This window comes from Danio rerio, chromosome 3 (genome assembly GCF_049306965.1).
Source record: "Danio rerio strain Tuebingen ecotype United States chromosome 3, GRCz12tu, whole genome shotgun sequence".
Lineage (NCBI taxonomy): Eukaryota > Metazoa > Chordata > Actinopteri > Cypriniformes > Danionidae > Danio > Danio rerio.
Genome location: NC_133178.1, coordinates 12640001 through 12656216, shown reverse-complemented (window position 1 = coordinate 12656216; position 16216 = coordinate 12640001). Strand labels below are relative to the sequence as shown.

The following is a 16216-nucleotide window of genomic DNA, read 5'->3' as shown; positions in this document are numbered from 1 at the left end:
GATGGATAAGTTGGTGGTTCATTCTGCTGTGGCGAACCCAGATTAATAAAGGGACTAAGCTGAAGGAAAATTAATGAATGAATGAAAACGTAATTAAATACAATTTAATTTAATTTAAATAAATAAACCATAAAATTACATTTTAATAAATAAATGAATGTAATTTAATTTAAGTCAATAAATAAATGTCATTTGATTAAATTTAAATATAAAGTATAATTTTATTTACTAATTACAATTTAATTTAACTTTTATTTACTTTCATTTTATTTAATTTATATTTAATTAAACTTATATAAATAAATGATTAAATTAAATAAAACTTAAATAAATACAATTTAATTTAAATAAATAAATATAATTGAATTTAATGTGAAGTAAATAAATATAGAAGTTGATGGTTACCAGTTTCTAACATTCTTTATAATAATTTCTTTTGTATTCAGCAGACGAAAGAAACTCCTAAAAGTTCAGAACCACATGAGTTTGAGTAAATGATGAGGAAAATCATCATTTTTAGGTGAACTATCCCTTTAAGGCAAAACATCACATGCAAAACAACAGGCTCTGAATTTGAGAAATTTGGGAGATTTGCCTTTTTCGTAGCGTGTTGTTTCAAACTTGTGGGAAAGAAAGCCTTCAAAGTGTGTATTTTTAAGATTCATTGAAATGATGATGTAGAGTAGATTAGCACAAATATTTTCTAAGAATCTAAAGCATGTGAGCGCTGACGTCTGTGTGTCCCTAAGGTACGGTGCGGTTTCAGAGAGCATGACTCCTGACACAGAATACACTCCTCTGCACTTATGTTTGAGACACAAGCACCAAACAGAGTAATGGAACGTCTGCAGGATATTAAGCTTATAACGATATCAATGATTCCTGGATGACATAAATAGGTACATGACATGTGTTACAGAAGATACTGTATTATGTTAATGTAGCTTCAAAACATACACTGAACTTGGGTATTATTTCCATTAAATAATAAAACAATTGCAACTTTGAATTTGGATGAGTTATTAAACATTCACTAAGAAATGAACATCATCTGGAATTCAGAGATGCTTTACAAGTAGTTTTAATTGGCAGTTTCATATACAGTAATTAGACCAATTTTAAAGGAATACTTCAATAAATATGGTTGAATTTTACTACACTTTTACTGCATTTCTAGTTTAGCTTAGCATAATGCAATGAATCGAATTAGACCATTAGCATTTCATTAAAAAAAATTGTAAAAAAAGAGTTTTGGTAATTTTCCAGCCACTGTTATATAATGTAGGTTTTAACTGGTAGTGTAGAGCTTGGTGCTGGGAATTATTTGTGCCTGCTGCAGCCATGGTACAGCATGTGCCTTGATTAATACGCAGAATGAGATTATAGTTCCTATAGCCAAATCAGCCTAGAAATTAGCACCTTTTTATTTTCCGCCAGTCTTGGTACATGATGTGACTTTACTGTACAAATGTGTCCAACTTTCTAAATAGGGAATATATAAAAACACTGGTAATTTTCTGAGCGAGATGCTAATGGTCTGATCTGATTCAATAATCTATGCTAAGCTAAGCTAAAAGCTATTTTAAAAAATTGTCTTGATAATTTTAAGGGTATAGCCATATAAGCCTAAAAATAGCAACTTCTCATTTTCCACCAGTCTTTGTACACAATGTAATTACAAAAATGTCAAGCTTTAAGAATATGAAAATTATCGAAACTCTTTGGTCATTTTTGAACAGGATGCTAACGATCTAATCCAATTCAATGACATATGCTTAGCTTATCTTTTTAGCTTAGCATATGTCATTGAATCGGATGTCAGATGCAGAAATAAGCTGAAATTTGTGTTCAACAGAAGAAAGAAACCCCTAAAAGTTTACAACCACATGAGTTTAAGTAAATGATGAAGAATTTTTCATTTTTAGGTGAACTATCCCTTAAAGAACATAAAAACGCATGCAAAACAACAGGCCTTTTCATGCGCTGAATTTGAGGAATTAGGGATATTTGGATTTTTTTTGTAGCATGTTGTTTAAAATTTGTGGAAAGAAGAAAGCATTCAATGTGCTTTGATCTTCATGTCTGGTGGGAGCACTTTTAGCTTAGCTTAGCATAAATTGGATTAGACCATTAGCATCTCATAAATTTTTTTTTAAAGAGTTTTGATAATTTTGAGAGTATAGCCCTATCAGCCTAGAACTTTTTTTCCATCAGTCTTGATACAGTAATGTAACAACAAAAGTGTCAAGCTTTCTTAATAGGAAAATTATCTAAACTCTTTGGTCATTTTTGAGCAAGATGCTAATGGTCTAATCCGATTCAATGATCTATGCTAAGCTAAGCTAAAAGTGCTAAAAGATTTCCACACGTGGAAATCGTCTAAATAGATTCAAAATGGTAAAACACTACTGTTTACTATAGGTTACTTGTAAAATGAGCCTTTAATAATGCTAACAACAATAATAAAAGCATTTGTAATGATGAAAGTATATGTGAACACAAGTACCGGTGATATAAAAGCTGACGATTGAGAAGACATGTCCTCAGTTTCAGAGCTGCTAGATCCTGACGAGGACACGCTGATCTGATCTGCATTCTTTCTGGATCCCTCATTCCCGGACAAAAGCCTAGAATCAATAAATAATAATTATATATTATAATATACAATATAATAATCAATATAAATGAAATACTGTTATGTACTAGACTGCATTAGATCTGGTGTAGCATCTATTATGCCAATGAAAGCTTGCAGTTGATAGGACGAGTGCGGAAAACATTTAGGGACTGATTTACTCACGATGAGAGTTTCTTGGTGAGCATTCGGTGGCTCCAGCCACTGCTGGATGGTGAAGTGTCTTGAGGAAACTCCAGCTGTCTGGAAAGCTCATAGCTGAGGACACACAACAGAAGCAAACATTAGGAAAAGGATATGATGTCATTCCATAATTTAGTGAATCTCTTTTAAAATTACAGAAAGTTCCAGTTTTAGCTGAGTTTATTTCAATTTACCCTGTTCTTGGCTACTTTTAAAGCTATATTTTATTATGATTTTTGTTATTAAAAATATTTAATTTTATTATAATTTGATCCTTTTTAGACTTATTTATTAGGACTGAGGATTAATATTAAGGCATATTTTATTTACATTTTTAAGTGTACTATTTAAGATTATTTTCATTTGAGATGACACTTTTCACTTTTAGTTTTAATTTTGGTAAGGAATACATTTTATTTTAAAGTAATGTTTAATGTTTTACTTACTTAACATAATACGATTTTATCAAACCTTTTAGGCTTATTTTAAAAGGCTAAATTCATGTGGGATTGAAAATCACTTTAAACACTTAATTCTGTTTTAGATCAATTTTAGAGTACAAAAATGCCTTGTTTAAATGTGAAAGTTGTTTTTTTATTTTATTATACATATTTTTTTCATACTATATTAAATTTTTATTTCAAATTACACTTAATCACGTTTACTTTTCTTAGTTCTCATTTTAAATTAAATACATTAAACTTAATAATGTATATTTATAGTTACAAATTACAATTTGCTGTTTAAACACATTCTATATACATTGAATAACACTAAGATTGATATGAACTCTTTATTTATTTATTTTGTTTATTTAAGATTGCACTTAATTCTACTGAATTTCATTTTTAGAGTAATTTTTTTAGGAATATATTTTCATTTTAATTTGTAATTTTATTTTTAATTAAACATTATAGGCTTGTTTTCAAAGGTTATAAAACACCCAGTTATACACACTGGGAACCGATTTGATCAAATTTTTATAATATTAAATAATATATACATATATATATATATATATATATATATATATATATATATATATATATATATATATATATATATATATATATATATATATATATATAAAGAACAACACTTAGTCACTTTAAACACTTAACAATGTTTTAGATATATTATGATAAAATGTTATGTTATTTATTGAACAAACAAAAATTTTAAATACTTAACAATAACAAATTCGTCAATGTAAAATGCTTGTTTTAGATTTATTTATATTTTATTTTACATTTTGACTTGTATTTCATACTGTACTGTTATTTTATTACACAAAGTTTCCTGTAGTTATTGTTAATTTTTTATCAAATATATATATTCGAAGATTAATGTTTAGAATTATAAATTACAATTTGTTATTTTTAGCAAACAACATTAATGATATTAACTCTACAATCTGAAGAAACAACCTAAATATACTTTTTGTTTTTGGCTACATACAGCTAAAGTCAGAATTATTAAATTCCTTTATTGTTAAATTCAACTCCTTTGAATTTTTTTTTTTCCATTTTTAAATATTTCCCAAATTATATTTAACAGAGCAGGAAAATTTCCATAGTATATCTGATGATATTTTTTCTTCTGGAGAAAGTCTTATTTGTTTTATTTCGGCTAGAATAAAAGCAGTTTTTAATTTTTTAAAAGCCATTTTAAGGTTAAAATAGCCCCTTAAGCTATATATTGTTTAATAGTCTACAAAAAAAAACATCATTATGCAATATCTTACCTAATTACCCTAACCTGCTTTACCTAATTAACCTAGTTAAGCCTTTAAATGTCATTTTAAGCTGTATAGAAGTGTCTTGAAAAATATCTAGTCAAATATAATGTACTGTCATCATGGCAAAGATAAAATAAATCAGTTATTAGAGATGAGTTATTAAAACTATTATGTTTAGAAATATGTTGAAAAAATCTTCCCTCCGTTAAACAGAAATTGGGGAAAAAATAAACGGGGGCTTAAACTGTACCCTAACCCTATACCAACCATTTTCCAAAATTATTCATAACTAACTTCACAAGAGTCCACAAGAGTCTCACCTCTCCTGATCTGAAAGCAGTTTCTGACTCTGCAGCCAGGCAGCGACTAAAGTATGATGAGGTAAAACATACTGAGCACACGAGGCCTGCAGCTGACGGATCTGCCTTAAGATCTCATATTCCTGCAAAACAGCAGCACAAGAGTGATTCCCCCCCCAAAAAAAACAGCGGAGCATCAACATGCAGAGCAAGAGATTACAGAGAAACAAAGCCAGAGACTGTTACTGTTACGCAACACAGCCTCACAAATAATCAGTCATGAGATTAATATCAGTCTGCCTTCAGAAAAAGAGAGTCTCTATAAACAAAAGTCTCTCTCTCTACGGCGCCAGCCTCAAACTAAAGCATTAAAGGGGACTTCATGACTATTGAGAATGGGCTCACACCAAATCTACAGCGGCTACGCTGACAAAGACGCTAACATTTATTGGTGCAGTTAAGAAGGTAAAATAAAGAGAGAACTCACCCGTCTCCTCTTTTCAAAATTAATGAGGCCACCCTGTTGAAGATAATGCAGAGAATAGCAATCAAAAGCATGTCACACATTTCTGCACTGTTTCTTCACTGTCACCTTACAGCCAGAAGATCACTAGTTTGAATCCTGGCTTGGCCAATTGGCATTTCTGTGTGGAGTTTGTATGTTCTCCCCGTGTTGGTGTGGGTTTCCTCCGAGTGTTCCCACAGTTCAAAGACACGCGCTATAGGTGAATTGGGTAAACAAAATTGGCCGTAATGTATGAGTGTGTGAATGAGAGTGTATGGGTGTTTCTCGGTACTGGGATGTGGCTGGAAGAGCATCCGCTGCATAAAAACATACGCTGGAATAGTTGGCGGTTCATTCCACTGTGGTAACCTCTGATAAACTGTGTCTTCCCCCTGCAGCCTTAATTTCGTTTTTAAAATGGCGGCCATGTAAATCAGTTTTTTGGTTCCATTTCTGGACTTTGAACCTTTGCTGTCTATGGAGGATGAGGAAGCTCTCTGATTTCATCTAAAATATCTTAAGGCAGGCTCACACTGTGCAGTTTTTTATAATCCTGAACAATTGTAGCATGTCAGACTGCACAAACATAGCTCTCATGTCACACTGTAAGATCTCAGCAGTCATAAAGTCAGACTGAACAAAAATGAAGACACGCTAAACACGAAAGAAAACACCCCTGGAATTTGACGTCATTCACCCGTGACACTTTTACTATCCCGCGTTCTGAAAGTATTCCTTACAGCAAATATAATCAATCTGTAGTGCCAATTGTGCACTTGGCGTGTCTCAATAATAATACCAGGAAGAAAAGAACAGTTTGGAAATTTCCCCGTGGTCATTTGAGTTGTCGCATGGATTGCGTCATCAGATTCTAAGCTCCTATTGGTTCTTGGATTGACGGTCATCCCAGCTGTTGTCACATTGCAGGAGAGTGTCTGAAATCTTCTGACACTGCCAGAACTTCATCAGAGGAAAAATCTGATCGCAACGGGCACTAAGCGGCTCAAACCAACAGGCGAAAAACTAATCGAACCATCTAGTAGCTGGTTCCCTCCGAAGTTTCCCTCAGGATAGCTGGCGCTCGCCGATCAAGCAGTTTTATCTGGTAAAGCCAACCCACATAGCAAAATTTCTCTGGCCCAGCTCTGGCCCACACAATCAGGTTTTGCTTGGCCCACATGCCGCTGTGAATTACGGTACATGACTGGACCAAATCTGGCTTCCAGACAAGAACCAAACACGGACCATATCTGGGCCAAGTCTCAGCCAAGTTAATAACTCATAACTGGGCCTGAACTGGGCCAGATAGGTTGGTGTGTCACGATTGCAATGAAATTGATAAACCCATGGAGTGATGCGCTTTAGGCACACTATGGGCACGCTTTTTCTCAAAGTGACCTGATTGGTAGAATTTTTTTTCTTTACTCAAAAATAATTTTAGTGTATTTTAAATGTGGGTCAAGACTGGCCAAACTCACATGGCCCACTTATCAAATTTTTAAATCTGGGCCAAATACTACGTTTTCCATCTGGCCCAAATCTTGTGTGCCGCCTTAAAGACGGTGCCACCTCTGCCAAACCCGGGCCATGTTTGGCCCACATGCTGTATGCCAGTGCCGGATGAATGCCTGCTGTGCCAGCTTTATGCCAAATCTGGGCAAGAATTCTTTGCTACTAGGGAATGACTAGAGGCCTTGGGGTCGAAACGGCCTCAACCTATTCTCAAACTTTAAATGGGTAATAGGCCCGGCTCGCTGGCGCTGGAGCTGGGCGTGGAATGCGACGCGCCTAGTGGGCCATTTTTGGTAAGCAGAACTCGTGCTGCGGGATAAAACCAACGATCAAAGATCACAGATTTTAGCCTATAGGATTTCAGGAATCTTTTAGGATTTCCCAAATTTGTCTCAGGGTGCTTTCACATCTGTAGTTCGCTTTATTTGGTCCGGACCAAGGGCAATAAATGATACATTGTTGCATTTTCTGCCGTCTTTGGGTCGTTTTCACACCACACTGCTGGCTTTGGTCCGAACCAGTTGAAACGAACCAAAATGCAGTCATCTGACAAAATCCACATCTCTCATTGGCCAGATGTTATTGAACATATTTCCTAAACTGCTTTTTGATTAGTTAGATTTCACGAGTGGAAAAATGCCAATGAACTCCCGCAAGTAAACAAAACCAGCAGACACAAAATGTCGTTTTTACTATGGAGGGACGCGGCTGCGGCTGGAAAACAGTGTTTAATGCATCGCACGTCACTTCAGGTGGAGGCGTGAATTAATTTAGCTAAACTGCGACATGGTCATCTTGCGAAAATATTACCAACTATCCATCAGGTAATGTTTTCCCCTCTCTCTCTCTGTTGGTAAAGTGCTGTCAACAAATATTTTTCCTCCATATCCCATAATGCACAGCGCATCGGCCTACGGCAGCTGGTCCAAAAGTCGCAGTACTTTTTGCAGTTGGACCTGTTTTAGTACGGATCATATTCTCACCACAAACGAACCGCTCCAGGGTTTGTTTGAAAGCGTACCGAGACCACCTCTTCAAGTAGGTCTCGGTACGCTTATTTGATCCGCTTTTGGTGCGCACTCGAGTACGATTTCTGCATTCTCACCTGCCCAAACGAACCGCACCAAAAGAGAAAACGAACCCTAGTGCGATTTAATCAAACTAAATAAAGCAGGTGTGAAAGCACCCTCAGATTACAAAATTCTGGCTGAAATCTCACAGTGTGAGCCGGGCTTGAATTGGTATTTCAAAGACTAACGAAGGTCTCAGGGGTTTGGAATGACATGCAGAGGAGTTACTAATGCCTGAAGACTTTTGGCTGAACTAACCCTTTAATAAAGGAAAGCACTTCATGATTCACAAACAAACAAGCTGACCTCTACAGTGTCTGGTAAGGCGGTGTCCAGCATGGTCAATATTGTAAGGTACGTGCCCAGGTATGGAACCGTGCCTCCAGCTGTGTTCTGTAAGAAATCACACGCCAAGTCAACATCTGAACAGCGTCACTGTAAAACATACACCATAAATATAACAGATTTACCATCGGTTTTGTTAAAGGACATCTCTTGGAGGTTTTTGTGGCAGTGCTGCTGTCTTCATCAGCTTGACTCCCATCCTATCAAGTCAAAGTCAAAGTCAGCTTTATTGTCAATTCAGCCACATGTACAGGACATATAGAGAATCCAAATTACGTTACTCTCAGACCCTAGGTGCCTAACATATAATATTAATATAAAAAGTTTACAAAAAAAGTTTAAAAAAAAGTTTAACAAAAGTTTGTAAACAACACAATGGCAATCAGACTGCACAAACATGGCTCTCATGGCTCAGCATGTGAAATAAACAACATGTAGTTAAGCTAGGATGTAACACTCTGGTATTAGGTATAATTTTAAACATACTGAATCACACACAGATGCTGTAACAATAGTAGTGAGTTTTTTCTTTCACTTTCGTCAATTGGTGAAGTTTGTTCCTCCACTGTCGCCACTGGCTAGCTTGGTTTGGGACTTGTGGAGCTGCGCATTGATGGATTCGCTCTTCAGTGTTTGGACTTTCAGCCGTGAAAATTAAACCACACTGAACTGAACTAAACTGAACTCTAACAATTGGACTGAAGCAGTTTCACTTTACTAGAACTTCTATGTTAAGCTTCGTTGACACAATCCACATTGTAAAAGTGCTACAGAAATAAAGATGAAAGGTGAAAGCTCAGAATTAAGTTATTTTTTGTTTATTTTAACTTGCTGTTTCTCTGGTTTGTCACATTTCTGCTGTGATCTGCACTATTTTTGTAACGTTTCTGTATTTGCATTTGCATGTCAAACTAAAACAGTTTTTTTTTTTACTTGCAGCAAGTTTGAGCTGTCTCAGCCACCATATTTTAAATATATCAATATTTAATACATACTATATAAATACATATGCTAATAATTGCATGTGTTAGACAAACAACTCTTGTCTGTCAGCCTAGAACATAATAAGAGAGCCAAATATGTGATTAATTGTGTTCTATGTGAATTAAGAAGAGAAAATTGAATTAAATTCACAAGTCGTCAGGGCTGACGTCAAAATTAAAGACACCAACACCAAGTCTATTCAAAGCACATTGAATTATCTTGTTTAAAAAAGACCTCAACACTGACAGTTTTTTCAGCATGCAGTACAATGTTTCAAGTATGTTCTAGCATTTTAAAATGATAAAAAAATGTATTTATATAACATTTACATATAAAAATATTAATAATATGTAATTATATTAGTGGTGGGCCGTTATCGTTAACTTGACTCTTATCGCGCGATAAAAAAATATCGCTGTTATTCTATTCTGAAAGTTGGGTTGAGAGCTGAGTCATTTCTATGCAGGCTATGATGACTTCCACCTTGATATTTTAGCGCGGACCTGACCGGTAAGCCGTCTGACAACAAAGTGCACTTCTGAATCAAATCAGCAGCATGCCTGACTTTAACTGCAGTTCGGCAGTTTCTTTAACTCATGGACATTTCTTTCATGCCCCCGTGACAAACTGGGGTATTAGACGCAAATAAGGAGTAAGGTGAGAGTGTTATGGAATTTATCATTTATAATTAATATTTAATTGAATTATTTAGTAACGCATGCCAAATGGAAAGAAAAAAACTTCAGCATTTCGTGATGTGTGTGTGTTGTTAGTGTGTGTGTGTGTGTGTGTGTGTGTGTGTGTGTGTGTGTGTGTGTGTGTGTGTGTGTGTGTGTGTGTGCGGTCCTTTACTGACAGACGCGTGTGTGGAACTTGTCGGAAAATATGTCAAAAAGTCCTACATGGCGGTAATAGTTTACTTCAATAATGGCACTAATATCTGCATACTCCACACCTCTTAATTCCATTTCTGTTTAGTTCAGTTATGACTTTAGTCGGATTCAGGTGATCGAAAATCGCTGTTTTGAGCTTATGTAGGCCAACAGTTCAAAATTCATCTTTAACTAAATAGTTAGTAAACACAAGTACATCTAATTGAACATCATTTGTTTTCATCACCAATTATCATAGTAGAAGTTTTTCAAGCAGTTTGTGATGCATTTTGGAAACAGGAGATGAGCCCCTGGTCTAATGCGCCACCTGGCTTGAGAAACCCATTCTCAAAGACTTATATTTAGGCATTATTTGGGTAGCACACGTATTCTGAATGCTTTCGGCGGAATTGAAATAAGCTATCTAGATTAATATAGATTAATTCAGAGATTAATATAGATTAATTCAAAGATTAATCTAGATTTTAAAAATAATCTATGCCCACCTATAATTTATATATTAAAATAGGGTGGCTGAGATAGCTCAAACTTGCTGCAAGTAAAAAAAAAAAAAAACATGCAAATAGAATAAAAAACAAATTTAGAAAACATCAGTTTGACGACACGTGCGCAAACAAATTCTCACAACACATGCAAATACTGAAGCATTATAAAAATAGCGCAGACCACAGCAGAAATGTACCCAAAAAGTGACAAACCAAACAAACAGCAGGGAACCATTAGATTCATTCATTTTCCTTCAGCTTAGTCCCTTTATTCATCAGGGGTCGCCACAGCGGAATGAACCGCCAACTTATCCAGCATTTGTTTTACACAGCGGATGCCCTTCCAGCCGCAAACTAGTACTAGGAAACATCCATACACCCTCATTCACACTCATACACTAAACGGCCAATTTACTTTATTCAATTCAGTTATAGCGCATGCTTTTGGACTGTGGGGGAAAGCGAGGCACCCAGAGGAAACCCACGCCAACACGGAGAGAACATGCAAACTCCACACAGAAACAGCCGGTACTCGAACAAGCAACATTCTTGCTGTGAGGTGACAGGGTTAACCACTGAGCCATCGTGTCGACCAACCATAAGACCAGTACGTTAAAGTAAACAAAAAAAACTCCCCTCTCTGATCTCTGGTAACAACGCTGACTCTCGTGATCCGTGCTATTTGCAGTGCATTTCTCTATTTGCATGTGCTGTGAGATTTTGTGTTCGCATGTGTGTCGTCAAACTGATGTTTTCTTAATGTGTAGGTTTTTTCTATTTGCATGTTTGTTTTTTTAACTTGCACTGTGTTTGAGCTCTCTCGGCCAAGACAATAAACAAACCGCTGACCTACAATAGATCAGTGAAACAAACAAAATGATATGAGCTAATTTATTCCTTCATTCATTTTCTTTTCGGCTTAGTCCCTTTATTAATCAGGGGTCACCACAGCAGAATGAACCGCCAACTTATCCAGCATATGTTTTACGCAGCGGATGCCCTTCCAGCTGCAACCCATCACTGGAAAACACCCATGCACTCTCATTCACACACATACACTACGGGCATTATAGCTCACTCAATTCACCTATAGCGCATGTGTTTGGATTTGTGGGGGAAACTGGAGCACCCAGAGGAAACTCACACCAACATGGGGAGAACATGCAAACTCCACACAAAAATGCCAACTGAACCAGCCGAGGTTCAAACCAGCGACCATCTCGCTGTGAGGCGACAGCATTACCCACTGCGCCAACATACCTCCAATAGCTAATTATATCAACTAAAACTAAGCTAAAATAAAAATAACACTAAAACGACTGAAACTGAAGCTACAAGGTAAATAAACCTCTGATAAAATGACAAAAGTACATCATAAAACTACTAAACCGTAGATAAAAATATATAATGAAAGTATTCATGGCAACACGGGAGCTCAGTGGTTAGCACTGTTGCCTCACAGTTGCTGGTTCGAGTCCCGGCTGATTGGCTAAAAATCTGATTTTAGCTTATTGGCTAAAAATCTACAGCTAAATTGGCCATAGAGTATGAGTGTGCATGTGAGAGTGTGTGGGTGTTTCCAGTACTGGGTTGCAGCGGGAAGAGAATCCGATACGTACAGTAAAAAGAAATGAATAAAGTATTCATCAAAAACATTATGCAGCAACAAAAGAAATAATAGAAACTATATGGGGGCCTTTTTCCCAAGCTGAGTATTTGTTTCTGTTGTTGTCAACGGAAGCGCTATAATTTTTTCAATGTCTGCAGTGTAGCGAGCTGACTGTCATAAGAAGAGCATTGGTGTTTTTGGTTACAAAACAAAAAGCCCTAATAGTATATAAAATAATATCTTATGAATGATAGGTCCACACAATATGACTTACTTCCATAAAGATTTCTCGATTGGTCACAACAGAGTTCTCATCTGGAAATGTTTCACACAGGTTCTCAAAAACAGACACGGCCTCTCTGAAAAAAACAAATTAGAGATTTACATTCAAATACGGCTTAACTGCAGTGTTTTTTTCTCAATAGCTTACAGTGTTTTCTAAGTACTTGCTTATATACAGCAGTGTTTCTCAACCATGTTCCTGGAGGATCACCAGCACTGCATGTTTTGGATGTCTCCTTTTCTGTCACACCCATTACAGGTCTTTCAGTCTCCATAAGTGTTAGGTAATTTGGGTACTTCTCACATACTGTATGAATTCAGACATATTACTCAGCTCACATACTGTTTTCAGCATACTATGTAGTATGGAAGAATGCAATTTCAGACACAGCTATGGAACATGTGCAAAGCTGATGGTCCCCCAGGAACATGGTTGAGAAACACTGATATAAACTGTAACTATACACTGCAATAATGCTTTTCTTACTTAGATTTTTTGTCTTGTTTCTTGTCTAAATATCTCACAATTCTTAAATCAAGAAGAATTTTCTAGACAAGCAAAACATATTGTCTTGTTTTCAGTAATAATATGCCAGTATTAAGTTAGTTTTTTCTTAAAACAAGCAAAATAATCTGCCAATGGGGTAAGCAAAATAATCTTGTTTTTCCTTTTGACATAAGATTATTTTGCTTACCGCATTGGCAGATTATTTTGCTAGTTTTAAGGAAAAACTCACTTAATTTTGGCATATTATTTCTTAACACAAGACAATATGTTTTGCTTGTCTAGAAAATTCTTCTTGATTTAAGAATTGTGAGATATTTAGACTAGAAACAAGACAAAAAATCTAAGTAAGAAAAGCATTTTTTGCAGTGTATAAATAACAAATTGTCTGTTTGAAGCTACAGTAACATTGAAAGTATGGTCACTGTAGTCTTAACTAGCTGGTTTTGTCATCTGCATTTAGTGTGGCGTTAGTTAAAAAAGTAAGTAATTACTTTTAATTAATTATAGATGCATGTTTCATATTATAGTTTTTTTGGCACACAAAGGTGTTCTTGGAGTTTGGTATATTTACAATTGAGCCATTGAAGTCACATGGACTAGTATTTAAATTACATTTCTAATTACTTTATCTGAAATGTAACTTACTCAAAAAGTAATTTAATTTGACTAGACACTAAAACTCATCTCAATGCATAGACAAAAAGAAACTAAACACTTGGGTCTTCAAATTTGAGTCAGACAGGACTTTTTTAGATTTGCATTAAAAATAAACACTTACATTTTGAACAGTATAAATGTATGTAATAGTATGTATAAAACATGTATTTAACGTATTATGGTATTTAATGTACATATATTATATCTTGCCATTAATTTACACTTTATTGTTTCTTAAGCATATGCAGTTGTCAGACAAATTAAAGCTTCTTTAGTTGACAATTTCATTTAATATGCAAAATATCTAAATAATAATAATAATAATAATAATAATAATAATATATATATATATATATATATATATATATATATATATATATATATATATATATATATATATATATATATATATATATATATATTGATAATTACTCCACTTCTCTGAACGTACACCATATATTGTCATAAACTAATTTCTCAATTTGTTTTCTTAAAGAACATCATCTGTTTTGATAAATGCTAAATGTTTTTTTAGGTAAAAAATAGAATAACTCTGCAAAATACTGTATATATTACTCTGCTTGCCTGCATTGATTTATATAGAACTGTTGAATTTATGTACGAGGTTGCGTGAAGAGATTTGAAATGTGCATTTTTGTTCAATATGATGCAATTTGAACTGAAACATGAAAACAGAGTGGGATATAGAATAGCTCCTCCCCTTTAGAAAAACAAAAGCCAATAACATTTCGTTTTTATCCTCTCTACCTGTGAAAGTGGTTGAGCTTATATCAAATGAGAAGCGTCTTGAAGGGGGTGGGGCATTTCAGATACTCGAGAGCATTTGATTGGTCAGATTATTTGATGAGAAACTAAAATATGAGGTGATGTCAAATTTATTGTTTATGTCTTCTAAATGTGAATTTTGTCACTGTTTTGGAGCAAGCTAGATTATAGATATCCTTAAGACAAACATATTGATACTAAAATCTAAAAAAAAATTAGATTTCATGGGGACTTTAAGGCAGGTATATTATAAGGGTAACACTTTACAATAAGATTCATTAGTTAATGCATTTACTAACATGAACAAATATGAACAACACATGTAAAGCATTTATTAATCATAATTGAACATTTACTAATTCATTATTAACATTTAAGTCCATGCTTGTTAACATTAGATAATGCACCATGAGTTAACATGAACTAACAATGAACAACTGTATATTCATTAACTAACGTTTATTAACATGAATAAATACGGTAGTAAATGTATTGTTCATTGTTTGTTCATGTTAGTAAATGAATTACTTAACACTAACTAATGAACCTTCTTGTAAAGTGTTACCATTATAAGTAACAGTAGTTACATTTATAACTTATGGCACCCAATACTGTCTGCATAAGGTGTGTGTGGTTTGTCTGTACCTGCTCACTGCAGCCCAGGTCTTCCTTAGCCTATAGACGGGGTTGGACTGAAGGGCAGATAAAATGGCCTTCAGAGAGGAGAAGTTTTTCAGCTCTCTACATCCCTATGTGAAGAGAAAAATAGTTTGCTTGCAGTCGTGAAAGGCGTCTTTAAGAGCAATCTTGAAACAATAAAAAATAATTATTTCACTCTAAGCCAAAAGTCAACTTCTTGACTTTTCACTGACTAAAAAGCTGAATTTCCATGGGCTATACAGAAAAACAGGCAGGTTTTGTGTTGAGAAGTACTTCCAGAGTTTTGCTAAATTAGCAAATAGTTAAAATGCAAATAATAAGAATAAACAAACAAATAATTAAATAATTAGAAAGCAAAATTAAGAAAGTAGTGCAAAAGGAACTTGCAATATTTTTTTTCCTGGGGATTTTGGCCAACCATCTGCATTGTTTTATATTAAATAACACTATATCTGGTGTTCATTATTGCCACAAATTTTGAAAAAAGAAAAAATAAGTAATTTTAGGTGGCAATAATAAAAAGAATTCCTGGCCAAAATCATGGAGGCACTAGTTGAGCACTGAGCAGACATAAAACAGTATTTTAACCCATACTACTGTATACAGCAGGGGTGTCCAAACTCAGTCCTGGAGGGCCGGTGTTCTGCACGATTTAGCTCCAACTTGCTTCAACACACCTGCCTGGAAGATTCTAGTATACCTAGAAAGAGCTTGAAGCTGGTTCAGGTGTGTTTAATTAGAGTTGGAACTAAAACATGCAGGGCACTGGCCCTCCAGGGCCGAGTTTGGACACTGCTGCTGTGCAGCCTGCATTTGATTGCTGGTTGGTTAATGGGAATAAAATAGCAATGAAAAATAGCTTAAGCAAAACAATAGGCAGAACACATCAATGTAAAAAAACTAAAAACATGGAAAATGTGGCAGTCAAGTCAAGTTCAGGTAATTAGGCAAGTCATTGTAATAATAATGCTGGTTCTGTAGCCAATCAAAAAAGTATAGCTTAAAGGGGCTAATAATATTAACCATAAACCGGTTTTAAAAACTGCTTTACACTAGCCAAAATAA

At 34.8% G+C, this 16216-nt stretch overlaps 1 protein-coding gene across 3 annotated transcripts in view; it reads right to left on the bottom strand.

The window, feature by feature from the left end:
• LOC101884125 (ral guanine nucleotide dissociation stimulator-like 1) overlaps positions 1-16216 on the bottom strand; it is a 47164-nt gene that overhangs the window by 14673 nt on the left and 16275 nt on the right. For all 3 annotated transcript variants that reach the window (XR_012400874.1, XR_012400873.1, XM_073944199.1), the window contains exons 7-14: positions 15137-15240; positions 12533-12617; positions 8413-8487; positions 8249-8335; positions 5343-5375; positions 4877-4998; positions 2801-2893; positions 2507-2627 (exon numbers count right to left, since the gene is read on the bottom strand). Coding sequence is in view for 1 of the 3 variants with exons in the window: in XM_073944199.1 (XP_073800300.1) it covers positions 2507-2627; positions 2801-2893; positions 4877-4998; positions 5343-5375; positions 8249-8335; positions 8413-8487; positions 12533-12617; positions 15137-15240 (720 nt within the window). In the remaining 2 variants the exon portion in view is untranslated. The remainder of the gene's footprint in view (positions 1-2506; positions 2628-2800; positions 2894-4876; positions 4999-5342; positions 5376-8248; positions 8336-8412; positions 8488-12532; positions 12618-15136; positions 15241-16216) is intronic.